Source organism: Colossoma macropomum, unplaced genomic scaffold, assembly GCF_904425465.1.
Source record: "Colossoma macropomum unplaced genomic scaffold, Colossoma_macropomum, whole genome shotgun sequence".
In the NCBI taxonomy this organism is placed as follows: Eukaryota; Metazoa; Chordata; class Actinopteri; order Characiformes; family Serrasalmidae; genus Colossoma; species Colossoma macropomum.
The window spans coordinates 13,904,691-13,931,359 of NW_023494791.1; the positions used below are offsets into that span (position 1 = coordinate 13,904,691).

Below are 26,669 nucleotides of genomic sequence, written 5' to 3' on the forward strand. Positions count from 1 at the left end.
TTCATTTTAATTTTACCTATCATTTGTCTTACTGTCATTCTGTCTTTTGTTTATTAAAATGAAGTGGAGTTATTGACATAAATTGATAGAAGCTTCAATTTCATTAAAAAATATATTTTTAGAGTTGTACCTACAATAATAGCACATTTTTTTGAAAAAACACAAAGACTTTAAATGATTTGACATAAATTATAGATTCTGTAAAATGTGATGACAAAGTATCACCAGAGGGGCAAACAGAACTCAGAACAATCAGAAGTCTCAACAAATGACTTACACTAAAGTTAACCACGTTTTGTTATCTATCAATATCGCTCTAAGTAAAAATTAAGGCTCTCAACACATGCTACTATAACATATCACTGGAAAGGATCACAGCTGATTATTGTACTTCAAACTGAAAAATGTGTAGCTGAAAAGCTGCCTGCAAATGAACTTAACCAGTGCTGAGTTTGAGGGAATGTAAAACAGGGAATTTAAAATTAGCAGGCTACTCATTTACAAGTAGTCTAATTATGAAGTAGCAGCTAATTTTAACTTTAATGTTTATTAGCTGTTGATGCTAGTAGTTATATTAGCTTTGCAAGTGATGCTAGTTTTACCCTAATTTAAGCACTTCTTTCACTGATTGTTCCTGCTCAATTTCAGTAGCTACTTTACACGGCTGATAGGACTGTGAAGCACATCACACCATAGCCTCTGTACTGCTGTGTTACAGGGCCACCTACATATATCGCTGTTGTCGGAAGAAAACCTCATATCTCCGTTTTTGTCGTTTTTCAGTTTTTTACAATTTTTTTTATAATTTGTAAATGCCTTTTGTTCTTTACATTGTGTGTAAATTTCATGAACAATGGAGCAAAAGAAATAGTCCAAAATGACTTGGAAAAAATTCTGGTTCCTTTGACTTACATTAAAATTAAAGTAGGTTTTTTACTGCTCCTGTAAAGATACCATTTTGGAGATACAAGGTTTTCTTCTGACAACAGCGATATACTAGTTCTCATTTATTACTCTGATAGCAGTCAAAATAGATATATTTGTACAGTGTTTCTCAGGATGATTACATTGTGTACATTTTTGGAAAAGACTGATTCAGCTTCTTTACATTACATGATGCATTTACGGACAAAAACAGAATAACAGAGGTTTCAAACTGCCACATTTACATTTTATTTTTCTGAAGACTCAAAAGCTGGTGCTGTTTTACTGTCCTTGAAAAAAATATACCCCCAATGATATAGCAAGACACTAGGCGGTGTAAATGACATATATCACACACCTGGAAATGTTTACTGCCTTTAATGGTTTACTTTCAAAAGAAATGCTAGTCTCAAAACTGTTACTGTGCAGAAACTGTCATATCAGAATTTGAATCTGATCAGGAAGACAAGGTGAAAATTCTAAAAATGTTTGGGCACAAGTTAAAAAAAGAGAAACATTACAGCAGAAAAACTGATGTAATGGGCAGGTAACTAAGAAATTAGCTTAAAGATGAGTGAAATTTGCAGTGCTTGACAAAAAATACAGTCATGTGAAAAGGTTTGGTCACTCCTAGTCAACTGACATTACAAAGTAAGGTTAACACATCCTCTATAGAAAACTGGGAAAAAAATAAAACAAAATCTGAAATATATATATATATATATATATTCAACATGTTAAATTCAGCAAACGAATGGAAATTGTACACAAAAACATGCCGGAAAACACCACGTTTATGTTTGTTTCATGTAGAGGATGTATTATTTTCACTTAGAAAATCAACAAAATCCGTAGTTTGACTTTTGCATATGACTGTATCTTACTAGGAGCTTTTGTATCAAACTTTTACAATTGCACATTTATAAAAGCACTGAACCACAGACTGAGCCTGATTCTTTTCTTTTCTTTCTTAGGGGGGATGTCGGATCATGCTAAGCTGTAGAAACATTTTAAAATGTTCTTTATTTAGTCTTTAATAATAACAATTCAAATTAATCCTTCAAAATTAAGTCAGATAAAACCTTATTTTGAAGTGTAATTCACTATACATTTTGTAATATTTTAATGTGATGATGAATTCTGAAAGTCATTATCATCATCAAATAATCATTAAACTGTCATCAGACGTTCTTGAGTATCATACATGTTGATTCACCACGATAAATGAATCATCAAAGCAAAAAGCTACATGTAAACAGCCAGTAAAAGGATTCTAATATTCTTTATCAGCACCATCAAGAATCAAGTTCTTCTCCCCACAAAGAGCGACATAACAGGCCAGTGTTACTATAGGTGCTCTTCGTTTATTTAGGAAAATTAGCTTTTCAACGTCTTACAAAATAACTCTGCACACACAGCTTTGTCAGTGTGGGTTTTCCACAAAAGCAACAGTTTCCTTGTTCAGCAAAAGCAGCTTTAAATAAAAATACCCACTAGAGTGAACATATCCATGCCACTCTCTGACTTCAAGTTCCCCATAATGTAGATTCACATTGGATTTTTGTAGGACCTTTTTCTGCCTCTGCAATAAGAACAAAATACAGTGTGGCTCTCAGAGAAGCCATTGAAGACTTCACACAGCTGGCATGAAGACACAGGGGCTTTAAGAATTAGAATCAGAAGAGCTTTGAGCACACCGTGACGTGGCATATTTACACAGTACATTTTTAGCACCTCAAAATGTAAAAAGACCTATAAAAATGTCTATAATAAAAGGACTTTAGTGGGCATTTCTTCTTGGCTGGAGCTAAATAAACTTTACACAGAGACATTTTTACAATATAGCTGTGAAATGGGACTTTCCATTTAATGCAAAAAAAAACCATTATATTGGCTTGAAAAAAGATAATATTATGCAAACATTTAGCAAGTAAACAAATGATAAGATGTGGGGTGATTTATTTGAAATAAAAAAGCACTATGCACCAATAAAAATAACATGATCTGATCTCAGGAGGATGTATAGTAGGTCTTCAAGAAAGCACCAGTGAAAAACATACAGTAATATTGTTCAGACATATCTTAGCACACTTGAATGACAAAATATAACATATCTGATCATGTATAAAAGGCTGTTTCAAGTCATGTTTTAAACTCTTTGGGAGTTGAAAAACCTAAAAAATTGGGAAACCAATAATAATAATATCTTTTATGTTCCAGTAATAAAATGGTTTAAATTTGACACATTATCAAAAATGCAGCATATAACGTTCCATGATTATTGCTTTGATAAGCATGGTTTAAAAATCATGGTTGAGTTCCAAACGAACATGCAAAGCATATATACATAAATTGGATGAAGGAGGTCGCTCATAAACAAACAAATGAAAAAAAAAAATCTGTGCATACAGGACATTTCGAAAGTCAAGTTGTTCAAAAGTGCTTTTTTCAAACAATGCCATGTATAACAGGAATATTTTTTCATAATCCAGAGTCTATGTATCTATGTACCTTCAATACCAATATCATGGTGTGATAAAACCAATGCTACATGTATATTCAAATCTAACTAATAACCTTTTGTGTCACAATACTTTAAAACTTTAAAGGAGTAATGTATGTTTGTGGTTATTCAAAGTAAGTTACTGCTACAATGGCACCATAAAATAGCGATTACTGAATGTCTGACAAGTGAGCACCCAAAGATGAAAAAACAAAAAAAAAACCAACAAAACCAACAATCGAATTCACATTTTACAATGTCAATTCTGAGTGTTTACTACACACATCATTTACAGGTTGACACAGTCATATTGCAGTAAACAGGCTTGGACCAGAAATTAAATACAAATAGTTGTGAAAACGTTCAGAATAAATAGTCACATCTTCTATGCACTAATTTCATCTCTTTTTTCTATAAAACCAGTTTTTAAACATCTGTTCTGAGCACCATCTCTTTACATTAAAAACCAGACATGTATATGCACCAAAACTCACAGTTTCAAAACTGACAAATGGGTAGTCAGCATCGTTCTAAAAAGCTGAGATGAAGAGCACAAATGAAAAAAGAGCACGTTCAAACAGGTGTCAAAGAGATAGAGCTGACTGAGGTAAGGCATTAGCTAAAAAAAAGTTGCACTGGCCACTGTCATGTCCAGCGGTTATAAGGCCCGGTGACCTGGGTGAGGGCGTACGGGGCTGATGTGATGAGGCCATCCCGGGTGGCTGTCAGAGATTGGCGGGTCGGGACCTGTAGCTTCGCCCTCTCGTCCTGACACACGTCTTCCTCTCCGCTTTCTGTATCGCTCTCCGCTACCTTTGACCTTCTGGCCTTGGCAGAGTTGAGGGCTCCGGGCTCCAGTCCCAGCCGCTCGGCCTCCGCCTCTCTCTCCCTAGCCTTTTCCGCCATCTTGGCCTCCCACTGTTGCAGCCCATGGCCGGGTGTGTTAAGGCTCTTGTGCTGGTAGAAGACCAGAGAGACGCGGGTGGGGTGGCTGCGGTTCGGCCGCAGGACGGGGGTTGTAGCGTGCAGCTCTCGCCGAGCGCACTCGATGAGAATGGAACCATGAGACGGGGCCACCGCAACCCCACCAATATCTCCGTCCAAGAAGTTGTGCTCGCTGTCTGACCACACTTCCTCGGCTTTGACCTCTTCAGGTGTCATGGGTCGCGGGGTCATCGGCGGCCCATGGTGGTCATCCAGGCTCGGCTGCGCTTGGTGGAAGTTCAGACGGCTGTGGAGACCCTCAGCCCTGGATGGAGAGAGCAGTCTGGGAGCAGCTCCACCCTGAAAACAACGCACCTCCTCAGGCTCAGCTTTTACTGCGAAACAGTTGTCACGGAAACCCGAGGACTTCGGTCCCAAGGGGCTATCCACATGCTGCTGGTTTCTGAATGGTTTCTGTTCTGAGAGCTCTGGAGAGCTGTGCCTCACTGCTTCTTGCCCTGTTCCGTATCTGAGGAGAGGAGATCCATTGCTTTGGGACAATTTTCCAGCATTCTGATAATGTGGTGCAGGAAGGATGGTGCAAGGGGATGAAGAAAGTGCTGCTGTGTCTCGGCTAGAGCTCAGTGGAGGAGTATAGTTTGTGCTCCTGTAAGGGCTTGAGGAGTCCAGTAAGTCCAGTAAGTGGCTCCCCATGTCTGGAGTCCTGGGCAGTCGCATAGGGGAAGAGTAAGGAGTTGAGGAACATGTCTCTGTTTTGAAACATGGTGAAAGCTCAGAGGAAGTGCTTTTAAAACCTATGAAGGAAAACAAATGTCTGTAAGTAAGAAATTTAAAAGGTACCAGGAAAAACAAAAAAATTAGTAAAAAGACTTGTTCTCTGTATAAAAAAAATTAATCAAGGCAGTTGTTTGATTTGCAAACAGCAAATGTTGAGGTAACAAAGTCTACATTTGCTGATTCTATTTAATTCATGAACATAAATAAAGTTCATGCAATGATTTATTTTGTTGAGTTACAAAGTACAAATGAAACTCTCAAATCTTGGACAAGGATGTTCTATTCTACAAAGTCTTAGTGAGAACAACATAGATCAAAGAACCAGCTAAATAAATCATAAAGACAGTGTAGTTCCTTAGAGGGCAGGCAACTATGATGATACCTTTGAGGGGCTCGTTCTTCACTTTCACTGGGGTGACCTGCTTTTTCTCCTGGCTGCTGTGTTTCTCTCGCTCTTTCTTGGCCTCCTGTCTTCTCTTACTGGCAGACTTCACAGGCTCAGCCAGCAGACGCACCTCTCTTGGGAAGGAAGAGAGGACTTGCAGAGCTCCAGTCTCTATCTTAGCCAACTGGCCCTCCACACGACCAAACTCATCAGTCTCTGAAATCTTATAGAGAGGAAGGACATGCAGTTGCTCGTCCTCTGGAATGTTTCTTACTGCGCGGTTATCCTCCTTCGTTAACGTGCATACCTAAAAAACAAATAGGGACAGAGCGGTATTTATATGATACAGGCCAGACCAGCTGGCTGGAGATCCTGTTTGAAAAAAATGATACTTTTTGAAACTGAAGCATCTGAGGGACCTGGCTTGTAATTACTTAAATCACTCACATTTAGGGTTTTACATATAGCAGGATGAAGATTCTCCACAAAGGGAGACCTTCAAACTCAAGTAGCTTTGGAAGAGTGGTGCTTTGCATCAGCGATTCTGTGTCCTAATTTAGTTTAATTTAGAAAATTTCTTTTGGGTGAGAAGATTTATTATTTCTAGTATGATTATAATGTAATATAAATGTAACACGTGTGTAACACGTGTAATTTGCCAATGTGTGAATGGGTTGACTTGTGAGGTGAGAAGTGATGCTTACCACAGTACTTCCATTGTTCATGTTGTGTGTGTCTCTGTGAGCATGAGCACAGAAGTCCACGCATGCTGTCACACCAGAGAATGGACGACCCTCTCTCATGCCCAGGCGACAGTCCTGGCCTGACTGCTCCTGCTCCACCTGAAAGGTCAGAAGTCACGTCAAGACTTCCGTTTTACGTAGCTGTGTGACTGTAGTTGTGAAATGTTGAAGGGGTATTTCAGACAGCCCTGAGGGCTGGGGGTGAGGTGGTGCGGCTAGTGTTTAGCACCAGTTTCAATATACAAGTCACAGATATTCATATGGGCAGGTAAACTATGCATTTCTAGTACAATTTAACGTTATTTTCTTTATGTGTTTCCTACCTGGTTTTGATAGGCCTCGGGGGCAAGTTTCCTATACAAAGGAGCCACATCTGTCGCCAGATTTTGCAGGTTGCTTTCTAACTTCCCCTCCTGGATAAAAGCAGAAAAATGGCAAGACCTTATGATTTGGTTTTCTAACTATATGTTAAGCTCTCATTTCCTGCATAATAAACACTACAAGCACCGCTACTTTGGGCTGGCTCTGTCAGTAATATATTACTGCCTGAGGCTATTCTATTTATGGCCACTGGGAGGCAAGAAGCAATACTGATCTACATGAAGATCTGAGCTTTCATTATTAATCTGATCACACACTGTACTCAAATGTATAATCAAAGCAGACCATATTACAGGGTACACTTAGCAGTATTAGCAGGAAAAAAGTTGTATTTCAAACTTAGCATCAACCTCCTTACTTATCTCTCTCTCTGTGCTCACCTCCTCAGGGTAGTCTCCCTGTAGCCGGAACCTTCGGGGCACTTTGCTGCGGGCAAACTTGCAGCCATTGAAGTACATACTCCACGAGCAGCCGAAAGAGAAAGAAGCGCCACAGGTCTCTGGATCCAGACCCTGACAAGCACAGGTACGACTGAGGAGACATAACAACAGGGCAAAAAAAGCATGTTAGTTGCAGAGTAACACCAAAAAATATCCTGGCAGTCTTCAACCATCTTCAATCAACACCCCAGAAATTACATTTTTCATCTGTGCATGTGTGTGTTTGAATAATGGTCACTCTCTGTGGCTTCTGACTCACTCCTCATTAAGGGCACAGCGGCGACTCGTGGGCGAGCCATACTTGTACAGGGTCTGTGTAAGCTCCTGGTACAGTCTGTCAGCCATGCTGCGTGGGATCCCCTCCCAGGCTAGGATGAGGATGACCACAACTGCGTTCTGACAGCAGTGACCTGCACGCTGGCGCACAAGACACAGCAGCTTCTCCTCCTCACTGGCCCGACGGATCACCTGACAAGTGTAACCCATTCAGACAAACACAATTACAATACACTTAAATACATCAACGAGCACTGATTAACCCTTAAAGTTATTATCTTTTTTTCAGTTATTTTCATTTTGCTTTACTATTTAATTGTAGTTATGTAATTACATAATGAATTGGGTTGTATTCAGAGTATTCAGAGTGCACAGCGGTGAGATAATAGTGAAATTGCACTCATCAGCATTCAGACTTTAGATGCATCTGCAGACTTGTGTGCTCAGACCCATTGCATGTATTATTATTATTTATATATAATATAAAATATTATATAATATTGACGTTTTGTGAAATATATAATTTTGTGAATTGCACACAAGTAATTTCAATATTTTGAATATGTGTCAACCAGAAATTCAACTTTTTGTAGCACAAGTCTGAACTTTTCCAGCTTATCTATTGATATATCTTTTGAACTTTCGTGGCCCGGCTTAAGTCGCCAGCTATGAATACAGCCCATAATGAATTCAATTTACATTCTGTATCAATAGATTTAAGTCTGTAAGTCTAAGTTTTCCAATTTGTTTAAATGTCAAGAAATTAGAAAAATATGGCAAAAATGTAAACAATGTTTCTGCAAAACAAGACTATGGACAACAATAATTTCTCAGAAAATTCAAATCATGATGAAACATCTCTTCTACCTACTAACACAAATGTGGTATTGATACACATTTCTTCCTAATGCCTTTAAAATAAAAAAAAAAAATTTACACAGGTCACTAACCCACTTCGCTATTGGACAACCCTGGGAGCTCCGTCCCTCCCTCCCAGTATAGACTACAACTTCCACACGCACTGCTTTGCCTTTCTCCCCAAACCTGAAACAAAAAGGTAGTTTCAGAGAGTAACAAAAAATACACAACACAAAATCTCCAAATGCAAGTTTGCCATAAGCCTACCACACCTATAGAGGGTCAGCTGTAAGGTGACCTCACTGTGGTAAGAGTTACTCTACTGGGCCCCTTGAGCATAGAAAGTGGCTTCCTGTTGTAACTTTGAGATTGCATGAGAACGTGCTTTGGTCTTTATGCATGTCAGCATGGGTGTTTCTATAAGTACGTACATGAATGTTGCGCAGCAGACATGTCATCTTATCAAGAAAATTAAACACAGATTATAGGCCTATAGCCAATAACTGTCTCTGTCCTATAAAAGTAATGTGACAAAGAAAGGAAAAAAGAAAAAAAGAATGTTACCTGTCCTCCATCATCTCTCGCACGGCTGCTACAGTTGGCCCAGAGCCAAGGTGCGTGTAGAAGGGACCCTCCTCTTTCTCAATGATATGCTCTACAAAAGAAATTCATTTCTGGTTTCACTGTTGCAAGAATGTTGCTCATATACAAGAATATAAGAACATAATCCATAACCATTAACATATATGACTGTGAAGATGAGTTAAATAAAACTGAAACAACTCATAAACCTGTGAAATATATACTTGTTTATAGTCTTTTTATCTGTTGTGCTGAAGGTAATGCCACAGCTTACCCCTACAGTCGCAGGACGGGAGCTCAGAGTTTTTTTTTGAGGGGGTGTTGATTACATTCTTGGTTGAAGTGTCCAAGAACTTCAATGGAGATTCCAAAAAGCTGTTGAGCATATGCTTAGTGGGTGTGTTTTCTCTAAAGGATTCCCCATCACCATTTTCCACATTTCCAGCTGATGTAGACAAAACTGTGACAGCGCCAGACGTCTCCACTTTGTAATATCCATTCTGATCAAGGGAAGTTTGCCGTGGCTCACAGCTCAGGCTGTTAACTCTGTGGCAACCCCCTAGATTCTGAGATGGATCTGCACCGGGGACGTTAGGCATGGCATACTGGGCTTGTGATTTAGCACCATGGTTTAGCACACTGTACGTTTTCAATACCTGAGAAATCAAATGTTCTTCACATTCATGCTTCTGGCCATGGGTAGCACCTATGTGACCATTCGTGAGACTGTAACAGTGTCCGTTTGGTTGGGATTGGTTACCATGGGAATGACTCAGAGCTTTCTGGTTTTCACAGCTCACGAGAGTATCTTCTCTCTTGTTGCTGAAATGGAAAAGCTGCCTTTTCTCAAGATGAGCCTGTGCTAGGTATTTTTTCAGGTCTATTTGAGTCTGTGGCAAAAATGGGCTCCTCTTCGGGTGTAACCTTGCTTTTCGCTGCAAGGCCTCCCTCTGCGCCTTCGTCTTGTATGGGGTTTTGCTATTGGGTGTCCTCTTGGCTAGTGGTATCCTATGGTTGCCTCCCTCAATCCCAGATGCTCTTTTTTTTGATATCCTAGGACTTGAGGGAGTTGTTCTTGTTTTTCTTTGCTTTTTAAAATGCTGTCCAATAGCATGATGGTTGTATTTTATGGTCTGTACTGGCATACCCTTGGGGGGACTGTTTTCAGAGGACACTGGCTTGTGTCTTGATTCAATCATGAATGCAAGCTGCACCAACTGGGCTGCAACCTCCTCTTCATCTCTCCTCCTTGAGCTCTGTGTCCTTTCAACATGCTTAAACTTCTTAAAAGTGCCATCTAACCTATCTGTTTTACAAAGTGCTTGACTGAGTCTTCCATTCTCTGGGGTATGCAAGAGCCTGTCACATTCTGAGCTAGCTTTCAGGAGATCCTGCAAGGAGAGCTTGTGGTGGGTGGGTGTGCTGCGATGGGTGACGTTTTCCTGCCTGTTCAACGGGCTGCAAATAACAGAAGTCTGATGCAACGATGAGCTGATTACCGAGACTTTGTTGGAGACAACCTCTGATACAGATTTAGTTTCTTGAGGTATTTGCCTGCTTGATGAAATATTTGTGGTTGATGTGCTTCCTTGCTGAGGGTTCTGATCCTGATACTCTGTTTTGAAAGATGCTGTTTCTGGGATAGCTGCCAGCTGGGTTAAGGCCTCGATAGCTATGGCCTGATCCATGCTTATGCTCCTATGCTCAACCAAAGACTGGACACTATTCATCGAAAGTGCAACTAAGTCTTTCTGATGAGGGTTATCAGCACCTGTTGGACTGTTTGAAGTCCTTTTCTGGTGTGAAAGGCTATGACATGGTTCTTCTTCTCTTTCAGTTTTAAAAGAACGGACATCTGAGTTCTGAGGACTGAGCAACGTCTCCTCAAAACCCTTCCTATCAGTGATGGTGGAACATACTACAGCTGCTAGTGTAGACAGAGCATCCTCGTAGCAGCCACTGTTATCTAAGTGCAATGCACTTTGTTCATCCGGCATCATGCTCAGTTCTTCCAACTTGATCTTTTTCAGGGGAACTGTCCTTTCAGGAAGCGCCTCAGGTGGCTGGCTTTCTGTTAGCATATTCACAGACCTTTGAAACTCGGACTGCAGGTCAGTGGGATCTTTGTGATCCTCAGTGTTTGGTTTCATGTGTTTAGCACCATTGTAGGAGCTTAAAGAGCTGTGGTGAGTAAGAAGTGCATGGGGGCTGACAGCAGGCTGGAGGGCTCTCTCAGCTGGTGCAGGATCATGCTGGAGAGGCGTGGGAGAGTCAGGTGGAATGGAGTGTGCTTGAGATACGTCACACGCCTCGTCTTCTGGCACCACACAGGTCTCTTCCATCTGCTCTGAATTAGTGCCATTTACTAAGATGCCCTCTAACTCAACCTGAGCAAGATAAAAACAGAGAGATGATTTAAGAGGTTTTGGCGCAGGAATGATGCAGCGCACACTGTCACTGGCCATCAGTACTCAACAGCCGGTGCCTCAGCAGGGCTTTGGCCAGAACTCAGAGTGAGTATACAAACCTAACAGTAAACAACATGAAAACAACTGCAGAACATTGCCTCTTGCTCTGCTGTATGATAACACAGCTGTAAACAAATCTTGGTTGATTTATTTATCTGATCTTTTATCAGATTTAACAAAGACAAGCTATTGTGGTAATGTCATAACTGATACTAACAGAATGCAAAAGTATTACTGGCTGCTTGACAGTAGCCACTGAGCATTCAAACACTGTCTTGATTACCTTAAAACCAACAATGGGTTTACTGAAATGATTTAATTCCTGTCAAACTGTAAAATCATGACTCACTATTGCATGCATAAGACAAATATACAAACATATCCAACTGTCATCCCCAAGATACTGCATAAAAGGATGAAAAGATGTCAGAATATATTACAATGAAGTATTCATGTATAACATTTCTGTGCAAAAGTCAATCACCTCTCTTTATTTATATAACTTCCAGTCAGAATGGCCATTATATACATTGTAAAGTATTTAGTTGTGTCCATCCTTTGCCTTTATTTCAGCTTCCATTCTTTTCAGGGGAGTTGCTTTCAATTTTTCTAAGAATTCTGCAGGGACATTTTCTACACCTCCAAGGTTCGCTGTTAGAAGTTTCTGCATTTTCTGTTTCTCACGATCCAAGCGATCTCAAACACATTCAGTGATGTTGAGATTTGGACTCTGGAGTGGTCAGTCCACTGTTGTAAGAGCACCAGCAGCTTCTTTATTTGATTTGCAGATTTTCTTCTATTTTGATTCATAATGTTGGGTCGTCTTACAGTGAAAGGGTGGACAGAAACACCTGTGGGAAGTTTAGGATGTGATGCTTGATCTTGTCTCTCAAAGATGAAAGCACTGTTTATCTGATGGTGACAGTTTTGGTGGTCAACCAGGTCATGTACAGTTGTTGAGTCACAGTTTCTCTGTATCTTTTAAAATATTTTTTAAACTCCAGTTTTGGAAACTCCTGTTTTTTTTCCACTTTTTTTTCATTTACCTTTGATATTCCCTTCCATGTGCAAGTGGACTATCTAACATCTAATCACCTCAGAAATATCTTCTAAAAATGAATAACTTGTACTTAATGGCTGTTTTGACTGGAAATCAACTGAATGACACAACAGCAAAACAGTGTGAAGAGCATTAGTTGCATGTGAAAGCACCAATAGTTAATTCACACAGTCAAGGTGCTTCTAACAATTCATACAAAAATTTAAGCACCTATCTTACTTTCTGCATAGATATAAAAAAGAGAACTTAAAATGTTTAAGGGAGTAAAGAAGTAAAAATCAATTTTTGAGTGAGCATGTTGTTTTATAATATTCTTGGGATCTGAATTATACACTGCATTAGCCTTTCAGTGTGGTGTGTAAATAAACTCAGCATTTTCTATATTGTTGTATTTGGAAAACTTCATCACTTATGATTAACCCTCATGCCAAGACAGGGGGTGATGCAACAGACTAGAGGGGCCAAAATGAGAGTGAGGCAATAACTTGGCAGCCTCTGCAACTGTTACTGCTGGAGTAGAAAAAAATAATAATCAGCTTCTGTGACGTTTCACAGTGAGACAATGAAAGCAACTGCCTTGGTTACTGTTTAAAACTGTTTTTCATAAACAAGTATTCTGGACCATACCCCAGAAATAAACAAGCAGCCCACATAAAATCATTAGATTACACAGTTTTATTATTATTGTTATTTTGCATTATTTTAGTTGTTTAGTACATGATTGTCTGTGACAGTAAAATAAATGTGAACATGGAATGATAAACGTTTGTGTCAAATTAAACTGAGGAGTGGGTTGTACAGGTTCTGAATGAATCTGTATCACAGCCCATGGTGGTCCGCAACTTCAGTTGAGCCATGAGTTCAGTTAGGGTCACTTTCTAAAGCATTCTAACAGCTAACAACAATGACAAGTTAAACTCTCTAAAGACTCTACTTTGGAGGAAGACTATATGAAAGAGAGAGAGAGAGAGAGGGAGAACGAGAGAAAGAGAGAGAGAGGGGAGCTGCTTACTAAAGCCAAATCCAAATTAAAGCACAGATATGAGCAGATACAGCAATGCTTATGTAAAAAAATGTAGTATAGGTTAGTAGACTAAACCATAGGTCATACACAGTAAAACTTAATGGCTACAGTGTACTAAATAACACTCACTCTGTTTGTTTTTTTTGGGTACTAGACTAGTGCTTACTTGAATTTCTAGAAGACTAGATGACGGGAAAGTAAATAGATAAATTGTCAATAGATATAAAAAGGGTGTTTGCTAATTGTCTTTTTTTAATGTTTTTTTAACCAACATCAACAGTCAATACATCTTCTATGCTCACTTGTCAAGATCTTGATGCTTTGAAACCTGATGATTGAGAGTGGGCGATATGGCAAAAATATGACATGCTTCAGTACATTTTTATCATACACTAACAACACTGTATTTTGTTTTTCATAGTTTTGCTAAGAAGTGTCAACAAACAAAATGAACAACTAAAACAGCAGTGGCACTTCAGTTCTCTAAAGAACCTTTCAATGGATGATTATTTAGAGAACATTTTCGTAAATGAGATGTGTGAGTGTGATGAACCTCCAAATGATATAAAACAGGGTAAGGATATTTCCTTAAAAAAATACCGGCATCGGACAGAAGATTAGATCTGATGGATATTTTAAACCAATATTTGATGATGCATGTATTATACAGCAGAGCAGAATGTTTACGTGACACTGGGCTATTGAACTAAAATACCAGTATTTCAATAATTTTACTTCATTTGTAACCTTACCAAAATAACGTAATGCTAATCTAGGTGGATCTAGTCTCAAGTTTTACATTTTATATATATTATGTATTAGCATCAGAATCGGCATCAGCAGATATATACACAAAAATATCAGATCGGCAATTCCTGAATTGGTGCATCCTTAATAGAACTGTTACATTAAATGAAGATCCTTTAAACTTCTGAAAGGCTTCTCAATCATGGTTCCTTAGGGAACTGAAATCACTCAAAGAACTCTTTAGGGCACCTTTATTTTAAGAGTGTATTTAAGAAGTAAAAGAAGGAAAAATCGAAGAATTGGTAAAATAAGATATAGGAATAGTAGACTGACATCCAATCAGCTACTTGTTACTATGCAGCTTGTACAGTCACTGTACACTGGTTGTTGTTGTTGTTTACAGGCTCTCTATAATTGGTCTAAATCTGTCATATTTTATAACAATAAATTTCACATCATATTGCACACCCATAGTGGTCATGAATGGCACAATGAGTCTGTACTTTCAGATGTTGAAACACTATTACTAAGGGACTGAAGTCATTTCTGACCTCATGCTTTCAGTTCTCATGTGCACATCAGAGCAGAATCTAAATTGGAATATCTGACTCACTTTATCCTGTTATCAAGTTTTCTTGTTTACACTGACATCTAGACCAGCACGTTCTGAGGGCTTGCTCAGATCACTTGCCACACAAGCGGACGATTTGCTCATTCTCAGCACGTCACGTATCGGTCTCAGGCAGCAGTGCCTCTGCTTCTTTGTTGCTTAGTTGTTGTGTCTGGAGCCCTAAAAACCCAGAAAGTCACACTTGACTTAGACTCCTTTTCAGCACGGTAACAACTTTGTCCAGCACTCACGCACACACCCCATTCCCACACTGACACCACACACACACCCCTAGCAACAGAGTGCGTATTGCCTACAGAATCCTAAGAAGCCTCCCTTAGGAAGCGTTACCAGGGAAAGTTAGAGCAGAGGGGGAGTTTCCAACCCGAACACAGAGGAGCAGAGCATCTCACTAACTATACAGAGTGAGAAATTCTCTCAGTCACAGAACAGATATGGCTGTTCAAGATAATAAGCCATTGGAGAATGAAAAAAGAGGCATCTAAAACAAGCTATTTTAGATCGTTTCACCTTTTCATCAGTAGAAACAGCTTCGCAAAACACCACATGAGAATCAAAGTGACAACAAGCAGTTGGCAGATGTACACTTTCTTACGCGTTTGAGGTACCAATCGCTCCGAAATCCTTTCTTCGTTTCTCTCAAGTTGACAATCGAGTCTAGAGAGGCTCCCTTAGTGCTCTCTGAACACATCAAAGAGTAATTCAGAACTGCTTTGCATGCACAATTTCACAGTACTGAGCCTTCACTGTAACGTGACTTCTAAAAAAGTATGCTTCCTTCCTGGTGAGTGTTTCTCTGAAGCTGCTAGTAGTGGCTTCATTCATACACACACTCCTTTCCTGTCTCTCAACTTCACTTAACCCAGTACAAAACAGACTAAACATAGCGCAGACGAATATCTCACTCTCGCTCCCGCTTGTCCGGCCAGCCCCAAACTCCGCTCCACGCTGATTACAAACGCTGCATTCCTCAATCAAAAGAGCAGCAGGTGCCAAAACCCTACTGTAAATGGTCAAAAAAGAGAGAGAGAAAGAGAAAGGACCCAAATGCCGCAGGCACCGACCACTGGTTAAAAAGGCACAAAAAAAACGGCTGTCCGTTACCTTGGAGACTCGGGTCCTTTTCCGTGGTTTGGGAAGATTCTTGCACCCCACCTGTAAAGGAGAACCAAAACACAGGGCATAAACGCGTTAGTAACACAGTGATGACAACAAAACACAGTCAGACGCACAAAGCAAACCGCCAGCCCCGCGGCCACAGCACGCTATTCAGAGCGTCTGGGGCTGAGACAATGGCCATTAAAAAGGCAGGGCTGTACCTTCTCGCTCCTCAGAGGCAGACCCTCAATTTTAGGCAGCATAATCCTAAAAGGTAGCCATCTTGCCTCCCTCGGCTTCAGAAAGAATCAGACTGGCTGAGGTGGCGGATGAGGAGCGAGCAGCCTGGGTTGTCATGATCAGCACGGAGTGAAGCAGCCGCAGCCTGCCGCTGCCGCAGACGCCCCACACACGCCTCTCACACACACACGCACAGCCCAGGCAGCCAATCGCGTGGGGACCTTAGCGGCTCGTGAATTATCGCCCATGCCTAGACCCTCCTAAACAAAGGATCCCCTATGTGGGCTCTTACTCTACAAGTACGCACGAGGGAGAGAGACAAGCTGTGGAGTGGACAATCACAGCACTGGACTGGATTTCAAAAAACAGCACCAAAGGGACAAGAGCTCTGGCTGGAGTTTCTTCTTCTACAAGGCAAAAATTCACCCTCTTTAGAGTAGATTACATTGGATTTCCTTCAGTGTACAATTTTGTAAACAGGTTTTGTAAAAGGGTTCTTTGTAGCCATGTGAAAGAAGAACCATTTTAATTCCCTACGGAACCTTTCAATGGATGATTGTTTAATGAACCAATTTTCTTAATGAAATGTGAAAATGTGAGGAGTCTTTAGTAAGCTTAAAGAACATCCATATAAAGTACAAGTTCTATTCCATTCTAAATCAGGTCTACACAATTCTATACCAGTTCTATACCATTTAGGAACCCTTCAGCATTTAAGCTTCTCCTTATATAAAAAAACTACAGACAACACATACATATCGCTGCTGTCGGAACAAAACCTTCTATCTCCATTTTTCAGTTTCTGACATAATTTGAATGTCTGTTTCCCTTTACTTTGTGTGTAAATCAAATGATGAATGGACTAAAAGAAACTGCCAAAAAAGGTTTTGTTCTGACAGCAGTGATATGGATTAAAACCTACAAACCCATCAGTAGTGCAATTCAGCAGTGAAGCAGCAACATAAAGTACAGAGTCATTTGGATGTGGAGGAAGAGACTGACTGTTCTAAATTTTTATATTTTTATATACATAATTATAATTATATATATATATATATATATATATATATATATATATATATACATATATATGTATATATATATATATTATATATATATATATATATATGTGTGTGTAATTTCATATTTTATATAATAAATTTTAATGTAAGTCATTGAGATGTAAACAAAGTCATTCTGCCTTGTTTGATATGAAATGGTAAATTGTAGAGAAAATCACTGACTCTGATTTCTTTGGGGGCGATAAGGACCAGGGGCCATATTACAGAAAATTCTTAAGTCTAAGATCATATCTTATCCGCTTTGTTGTCCTGGCAACTTCAGTTAAGACTGAAGTAAGGACAGAAGCTATTACAGAACAACAGTTCTTAAGTTTATAATCTTATTTCCAGATAAGAAAACGGTATTACAGAAACATCCTAAGTTGCCAAAATATCCAAAATATGTTCTTGACTTTAAAGACAACCCCAGAGTAGAGCTGGGCAATATGGCCAAAAATGTTATCACAATAAACAAAATTCATATTGTTCGATATCGATACATACCGCGATAAATGTCAAATCATTATTTCTTTCAAGTTTGAAGGCTGATTTTTGCTCCTGGGTGGTTAATTGCTGTTTTAAACTCCTTTATGGTCAGAACATGACAAACACTCACCAAACAGTGGAACATTTCACAAATCTGTCATGGGAGAGTGGGAGAAAGTGTCTGGAGAGCTGTTTTTACCAGCTGGAAAAGCATGGCTATTTTTGTAGTAGTCATAATTTAAGAAAGAAAACAGATTATTTTTAGCTGGTGACGAGCGCTCGGCTACCCCGTTACAAATGACATCACAGTATTCAGACACCAGCTAGCGACGACTGGATTTCTCTATTCAATAGTAGTAGTTTAAGGGGTGCGTCCTCAGTTTACTTTCCTTTAAATCAGGGCTGTAACTCACATGAACCCACTTCTTTCTTTCACTTTTGTTGCTTGGGAATGCACTCATACTAAAATATGACTGTCCGAGCGCTGTAACAGCGCTGTAGTTGTGTGGATTGTGATTTAACGCTGCTAAAGTTGTTAGCATGTACAGAAAGAGGTGAGTTCGCTGTAGGACAGTACAGTTACACCACTGACGTCGTCACTCACACTCGGTCACAGGAGAACAGATTGCCGGTCGCTCCACTCAAACAGGGAATGTGTAACTCCGTGTTTCAGCCGTTGCTAAAGACTCATCTTACTCGTGGCTCCCTCCCTCTCTAAATTATGTCGTAAAACTCGGAAGTGCGCCCTCTCCTGGCGACAGCAGAGTAGTGTCGCTTTCCTTGCAGTAGAAAACGCCTCCAGGGCTTTCGCTAGAACGTGGAGGTGTGAGAACAGTGTATTATATCGAACATTTATCGAACATGTCGAGGAAAAGTTATATCGCGATAAATATCGTTATCGTTTTATCGCCCAACCCTACCCCAGAGGTGTCTTAACTTCTGTTTAAATCTTAACGTCTGTTTATATTGTTTTATGCAGTGATAGGCAGCACAGTTCATTACAACCAGCATAATGACGTTACATTTTGCTACACTGAAAACGGTGCTTTGACTTGTGAGTTTTTTTCTAATAGCATTTAAAAGCCCCAGGCACTGCAGACACGATCTACACCGTCCCCTCTTATTACCTTCATGTGTTATTGTTGATGAAAACCCATCAGATAAAATATTTCAGTGATGGTGGTGAATAATGAGAAGACAGAGCTGAACGAGTCTGTTTATTAAGAGGAATAATGTTAGCGCTCGGCTAAAGCGTTTAGGAAATGAAACTCAAACTGGAGAGTGGCGACACTCTGATAAACAGCAGGGGGCGCTGTCACAACATTAGTAACTTTAAGTTTATCGTGCTTAAGTTTTGTTTGACCTTTTCTTCTACATCAGTAACTGCAGCTAACGTTAGCTGTCTGGCTAACTAACCTGATGATGTGTTTACATTTCAGCTGTGCGCGTATGGTCAGTTGCTAGTTAACAGACACGACAGTTGATTGTCGACTTCAATCGAGTTAAGATTTCCTAACTTGAGATAAGAAAAGATGCTGCAAGATAAGATAAGATTCTTAAATTAAGGTAAGATTTGCTTCTGTAATACGAATTTGTGAAAAATTTTATCTTGACCTGTCAGATCTTAAGACAAAAAGATATGATGTTTCTGTAACACGGCCCCAGGAGAACACAAATATAGCCATTCCATTTACTATCCAAAACCACCAGTGAACCTACATGTGTCTTCTGAGTTTAGATGTAATGTTGATAATGGTAAAACAGTGGCAAATCTGGAAGAAATTGGGTGCTATTCTGCCTTACAATGCACTGCATATGTAACTGTCTGCCATGAATGGCCTTTCGAAAATACATTTTCAAAACCGTCTCAAAACTATCATAAAAGTCTCCAGCAGTCTTCTGACTAGTTAAGCTTCTCCAGAATGGAGCATTTCACATCGAACCATTCTGAATGACTGTTTACATTTTAATGACTGAAATTTTGAAAAATCAGTGGAATTCCCCTTTAATACCTCTCCACTCACATGATGAAGTGCACAATATTCTGTTTAAATAAACTGCAAAATATAACTCTTTCAGTCAACCTTATGTTTCTTTAAATGACACTTAAGCAAGGCATTCCAGTCTTTCTCTCAGGATACACCAACATGTAAAACACCTCTGACTTCACAGCTGTGCTCTCTCTCCCGTAAGACGTGTGTTTAGAGCAGCTCTGAGAGTCCTCTCACAAACCCCTCCACTGCCTCTAGACGCTGATGTTTAAGCCAGTCTGCGCACATTAAAATCCGCATGCCACATGTGGATCAAGGGGGTCAAATAAGGACAATGGAACAGCTACTTTTAACTTTTAACACCAACCACTGAAGACCAACGACATGTTACTATGTAACCAAAATTCTCTGAATGTCACTACCAGTAACGTACATTACTTTTCTACCTTGAGCACTGCAGTACACACCTTGTCAGGTATTACCAGTTAGCAGACACAAGCTCTAAACAACAGCTTGTTACATACAGTCTATGTCAGCACACAACAAGAAAAGAGTGGTTTTTAAAATGCATGTTTTCATTAGAAAATTGGAGTTTACCTGCATCTAAGGTGGTGTGTTCCTAACAGACAACAGGTTTAGGTCAGCTCTCTGACATGACCATTTGTTGACTGGTGGAGAAATGACCTTGTGTGAAGGTGGAGTGACAGGTTTTACTTTTAAGTTAACGTCAGTTTAGAGCTCAACTTGTCAGGCAAGGTTACTATTAGTCATCAAAGCAATCCAAACACTATCAAGATGTACATATAAAAACATGGGAGAAAATCAGCAGTTTGAGTTGTAGTTTGTCCTTTCAAATCAAGGGAGTTTAGCCCTTCAAATGGCTAGAATTCATCAGCAGCTCCAAACTTCTATTACATATTTCTATAACTTTTTGTTTGCATTGTAATCTATATAGTTACTGAATAATAAGCCGGTAGTAAAAACCTGGGATTTTAAGGGGTTAACTTTTGCATAGTAGGCAAACATTTTTTCTGTTATAACAGATAAAGTACAGTACTGTGCAAAAATCAGCGACTACTGTTCATTTTTTTAATTTTCAGACAAAAATGGCCATTAAATTATTTATTTTTCAATGTCAGAAAAAAACATACTTCTAATAATTACCCAGAGGCCTCAACACCTGAATATATGATCAATTCTTTCAGTATTTAGTGTGTCCACCCTTTGCCTGCTTCCATTAATTTCAAAGTAATCTGTAGGGATATTCAAAGTTCAGTCTCAGAAGTTGGTTGCATTTTTTGCTTCTCACGATCCAAGTAATGCTAAACACATATTATGTGAACCTTGTTCCTAATGGAAGCACTCCGTTCTGCCCCTGATATGTGCTTTCTTGGAGTGCGTGTCTGCCACCCCCAGCACTCCTGATGTGCGGCTATTGTTGCTGTGTGTTCTGTGATGACGACTGTGGCGACTAACAGAATTGAGTCTTGGGTCGTGTAGTGAGTCAGCAGCCTTGAGACAGCAGCCGTCTTCACGCTGCAGCTGCCGAATAATAGTGCGCGTGAGATCCACTCGGAAGAAGAAAGAATCAGTCAGGTGGGGTAACATTTGACCAGTGAAAATCCACCTGAAAGCTGATGTGAGTAATAGTGCTAAATATAACACAGCTTGAATATAATTCTTACTACTTAAAAGACATTTTACATGATGTTGCATGTGCCTAAGCATGTGGAATAGAATGCCTCTTTCCTGCTAAAATGAACCCTCATGTTCTGTAATTTGGCATAGGGAGGTTTATAACAATCTCTGATAATAATCTCTGAAATCATGTGTTTCTCTCTTTTAATAAAAAAATGCTTTTCAGAATTTTTCTGCAGTTTTGACTGAATAGTGGTTAAAATGTTTCTCTTTTCGCAATACATTAATAAGTCTGTGTAAGGGTTCTCCTTTTAACCTGATCTGAGAGCAGTTCTGAGAGGAACGTTTATTACACATTATTATAGTGTGAGCGGGATTTTAGGATGTGAGCTACACCTGTCTAACAGTTTTATTACAATTTTATACAGTTTTGATAGGTATTTCTATGTCTGGAAACTTTGGTAATTTTTATTAAAAAAAAACACTCCAGTGTCTTCAAAAAATTGTACACATGTAAAGGTAGGAAATATGGCAAAAATGTAATATCACAATACTTTAAAAAGTTTACATGATACATAGTGTCAAAATATATGTTTTTTTCTGACATCTGATAAATTGGAAAAGACAAAGCAGGATCAGAAACTGTGAATAAAATTATTTTTAACACTTCTCATATTGCTCTGCACTAAATCCAATGAAAAAGGACTAATCATACTCTTTTTGTATCAAACACACAGCTGAAAAGTGTTTTAAGTACTGATGACATCCACAGTGCACTCAGAAAAGTACACGGTGACATACTATGACATAATTTATCACAATAACAATAGTCATATTGCCCAGCCCTATGTACATGTGCTACATACAAAACCAGGTAATCATTTAATTATTTCCTAAATTCAATATGAATTATTTCTCATTAGCAGCTCATTTAGAGAAAACTCTAGTGTGTGTGAATGTGTATGTCTCTCTGTCCGCCCTGCGATGGACTGGTGACCTGTCCAGGGTGTATCCTGCCTTCCGCCCAATGACAGCTGGGATAGGCTCCAGCACCCCACCGCAACCCAGAAGGATAAGCGGTTTAGATGATGTATGTATGTATGTATGTATTTCCTAAATTCAATATTAATTATTTCTCATTAGCAGCTCATTTAGAGAAAACTCTAGTGTGTGTCAATGTGTATGTCTCTCTGTCTGCCCTGCGATGGACTGGTGACCTGTCCAGGGTCCAGGGTCCAGGGTCCTTCCACCCAATGACTGCTGTGATGGGCTCCAGCCCCGCCCCCCCCGACCCAGAAGGATAGGCTTAGAAGATGTGTGTGTGTGTGTGTTCATAAATATAACAGAATATAGTTTGTTATGATTTGAATTTGATGGAAAGTTATTGATGTGTATACAGTCTTTTTTTACTCAAACTTCCAAGCTGTCAACATTGAACATATATGCATGTAATTGTATTTCAATATGGAATTATGGAATTAAACATCTAATTACATAATTACTTGTGTTGACAAAGTTAAGGTTATTTCATTATTAACGTAATGATGCAATAAATTATTAAAGGCACAATTTTTCAATGCCATTAATACATTTTTCTAGTTTGACCATTTAATCAAACTGTTGTTCCAGCCTGAACCCCAGCTACCCGCATGCTGTAGTCCTCTTGTTCAAACACAAGTATCATTCACAAGCAAAAAACACTGCTAGCGCTCACAATACCAGCAATATCAGCAACATTAGCAACAGAGGACACTGTTGGCAGACTACACTACAGTGCTCGGGGGGGAACTACGGATAAAATCAACAACTTCTGTCTCCCTCCAAAACACCTTCCTCTCTCATGAGGTGCTCCTAACGGCTTTCTCTTAAAATGTCCCACATGTTGTGCTTTAACAAGCTGACCAGTCTTCGTTAGTCATGAGCAGTGTAGGCATTAATCATGCTCATGTCAGCGTGTTGGCAAAATAAGCCTCCACACTGCTGCAATGTGTCAAAAAGTGATTTGGCGATCAACAGCCAATGTCAGTGATTTACTATATGTACATTAATGTATTAAGTGGCTGGAGAGGCTCACCATCCCCAGGGTATTCAGGTGGTAGTTGTGGATGGACCAGTGGTGGAAGGTTCTAGCTGCTTCTCATGATACATAAAGGAATAAATGGTGACAAACTTGGAAGCATGACTAAATGCCTGGGCCAGAGTCCCACAGGCTAAATAAGCCCCCAGGCAGCAGGAACAGAGAGTCTGGAGCAGAGGCATGTAGCTCACTCCTCTCTAAACAGCACCAATGGACCAATAAAATAATGCATTAACCAGGTGAATATGATTCATTATATATGCCTAAGTGCCTTCTAATATGTAGAAAGGCATGTGAGTCAGAGCCTAAGATTTGGAAAGTAGCAAATTACTGTCACTCACAGAATTTGGAAAATGTTTTGTATGTTGTGCCTTTCAGATTCAGGTTTTTAGGTCTGTCTTCATTCAAAGAACAGGAGCCTGATCTTGTATGACTGGGGGTGTTGCCAGGATGGCCGTTGAGTGAAGAGACTTTCTTACAAGGACTTTACTGTTTTTAACGACACAATGTCTGTTTTTATAGATAAAAGTCTGTTACACAGTGCCTCAGTCCATGCAAGCAAGTCTATTTGAGATTACTGACCAAGTCAATGCGGTTTGAGGCAAGTGTGTGTTAGACAGTTCACATGATGCTAATCGATGGTCATAACCTTTATTAATTGTTAGCTACATTAGCCTTGTAGCACCAGTGCAAAGTAAAGACTTAAGACACCAAATATGTCTTGACTGGTCAACTATGTTGGGATAAAGATAAATTGGTATACATTTTTTTTCACATAAATATCACTTTAAGACCACTTTTGAGACTTTTAAAGAGTAACTACACCCCACTAATTTTAGCTAACTCCACCCCTGGCTCAACTTTGAAAAATGCTCAAAAATGGGAGGGGCACTCTGGGAGGGGCAATGCAGTGATGTATGGGTTTGGAGGTGTGGCTAAGAGGGAAACCAGTTGGGCTGGGCTGCTTTGTTTTTAGTGCACGCATACGTTAGCTACCAGAAAATCTGGAGAGTGACAGAATCAAACGGCACGTTTGCAACTGAGAGGACTTACGAGGTTGACGACTTTTCTCTACTACCATCCCCATCTTCAACGAGGAAAGGTTTTTCTGATCAGGCAGTGCATCTTGAGCCTTAACAGAATGAGCCAAGTATGACTCAGTATGACTCAAGCCGCCGAAGAGTTAACATAGCACCAGAAAATGATTAGCAGCGAGTAGGAGAGGCATCTGAACGGTAGAACATTCCCTAAAACCGCAACAGCTAGCTTCTAGTTATCTGTTCAGCAGGTCCATATTTGATATAACCTGAGTCTTGATTTCTTAGATGTACTGAGTTCCGAATGAATGAAGTGGATTTTTTTAACACTGTCTAAGTTTCATTCAGTTTGACATCAAGGTCGCAGACTGCGTCACCAGTCAGCCAGGTTTTGCTGCAGTGGCCCTAAATTCTTATCTTCTGCAAGCTGTTCATGGCACTTAACGGTGTTTCATCTGATTCAGTTCCCACTCAAATTCACGTTCCCCTTTATAAATCGAACCCTTGGTCGCGTGAACTCTCTGAACAGAAATCAACGGCAAGCAACACTGGAACTACGGAAAGCAGGAACAAAGTCCGAGAAAGGCTGTACGGACAAAAGGTTGACCAAGTCAGTAACAAAATTAATTTAATGTTAACCTTTCCTGAACCGCTTCGCTTTCCGTAGTTCCAGTGTTGCGTGCCGTTGATGTCTGTTCAGTGAGTGCGCGCGCCTAAGATTTTGAGTTGTGGAGGGAAACGTGAATTGGATGCAAAACCGGCTGCTTTATGGAGACTCGCAAGAATCCTCACTTAATCGGTCCAACATCTTTACTACAAACTAAGCTTAGACTGATTGAGTTATTTACAGTTGGTACAGACAGCTGGCATATCACAGCCTTGTGAGGCGGTGCTGGGGTTATTTAGCTCAATGCGTGAGCGTGGTTATCTCTTCGCTCTCGGCTCCTATGCTTTCATATTTATGAGCGCAGCATGAGTACGGCATCATCGGGGCAGTAACTTATTTGCATACTCTGACGTGTCATGGTACTTTGGTACGAAGACACGTCATCTGTGCCTATAGCAGAGTTGAACCAGAGGGGTGCTGCAGAGGTGGAACTGACCAAGACAAAAATGATATTTTTACAGTGTTGACATTTTAAGCATGGCTGGTAATTTTATTATCACAGAGCAGTGTATTTCAGCTCTTAGGGTGTAGTTACTCTTTAAGACTTACTGTTGAATCTGTTCATACTCTGGACACCAGAATGTGGAGCTCGTGAGCAGTACTGGATGTTGAAAGGGTAGACAGTGTGTGCGCCTGCAGCTTGCTCTATCACTGTCAGAGGAAACAGACCCCAGTCCTCCCACCACCAGGTTCCCTGAAAGGGGGGGATGTGTGGTGTGTGTGTTCAGACAAACGACACAGGGGGGCCACGTTCATTGTCCATTCCCCGTTCAGATAACAGCAGAGGAAAAGGGAAAACAGACAAACAAGAGGCAAAAGCAGTGACAGTTAAAGCAGAAACATACTGCACACAGGTACACAAACACAAACGCTTTGAGCTTATACAGTTTCATGCACCGCTGAGTTCTAAAATTTGTCACAACGTAATTCATAATGCGACACGATCTGCATCCTGAGCGTTGCAGCAAGGAGCACTATAGTGACAGTCAATCCTGGCCAAGTTGTCTTGCACCATCAGCTTGATTTCGTCCGTCCAACTATAAGCGCAGACCAGCCTCTCTGAGAACTGGTCCACTCATTTAAAATATGATACATCACTTCTTCATTCCAATACAACAAATAAGTCATGGCTGTTGGAATAATGACAGATCCTGTCTACGGACGCTCTGATTTGTCCTTTATCATCCCCTTTGAGTACTGGGTGTTTTAATCGCCACAGTAGGCTTGTCACAATTATTACGTAATTGCCTAATTGCAATTATGTGAGATGATCACGATTATCATTTTCCCCATTTAACAATAATATTAAGTTGCAACAAGCAAAAGGTAAATTGGCTGTGTTGGGTTGAGGCAAATAAACGTAATTAACAGAAAGGAGAAATGCATTCTTTGAGACATGTCATGGGACTTGCTTATATTTTCACTCTCAATAAAAAAAAAAGGTTTGCTTGACTCCATAACTCTGTGTAACAGAGCCATTTGTGTGAGATTGTGTGCGTGAACCTAATAGTGCAGTGTCACAATTTAACAGTGCTACCTGTGTTAACTACCTAGTAAACATAGTTAGGAAGCAAGATGCTAATAATCCAATTTGGCTTACTTTAGATGCATAGACTGAACAAGACAATTT

General features: G+C 39.8%; 1 protein-coding gene across 2 annotated transcripts in view; it reads right to left on the bottom strand.

Moving 5' to 3' along the window:
- Positions 1 to 2,268: 2,268 nt before the first annotated feature.
- Positions 2,269 to 26,669, bottom strand: part of tet1 (tet methylcytosine dioxygenase 1) — a 40,517-nt gene continuing 16,116 nt past the window's right edge. Inside the window, exons 1-11 of one of the 2 annotated variants that reach the window (XM_036574003.1) lie at positions 16,064 to 16,310; positions 15,849 to 15,899; positions 9,089 to 11,201; positions 8,797 to 8,887; positions 8,325 to 8,418; positions 7,358 to 7,566; positions 7,039 to 7,189; positions 6,601 to 6,690; positions 6,239 to 6,376; positions 5,532 to 5,841; positions 2,269 to 5,166 (exon numbers count right to left, since the gene is read on the bottom strand). In XM_036574003.1, the coding sequence (XP_036429896.1) occupies positions 4,073 to 5,166; positions 5,532 to 5,841; positions 6,239 to 6,376; positions 6,601 to 6,690; positions 7,039 to 7,189; positions 7,358 to 7,566; positions 8,325 to 8,418; positions 8,797 to 8,887; positions 9,089 to 11,201; positions 15,849 to 15,899; positions 16,064 to 16,105 (4,383 nt within the window). In that variant the 5' untranslated portion in view covers positions 16,106 to 16,310 and the 3' untranslated portion in view covers positions 2,269 to 4,072. Of the gene's footprint in view, positions 5,167 to 5,531; positions 5,842 to 6,238; positions 6,377 to 6,600; positions 6,691 to 7,038; positions 7,190 to 7,357; positions 7,567 to 8,324; positions 8,419 to 8,796; positions 8,888 to 9,088; positions 11,202 to 15,848; positions 15,900 to 16,063; positions 16,311 to 26,669 lie in introns of those variants that run through there. The other variant, XM_036574002.1, reaches the window with a different exon arrangement.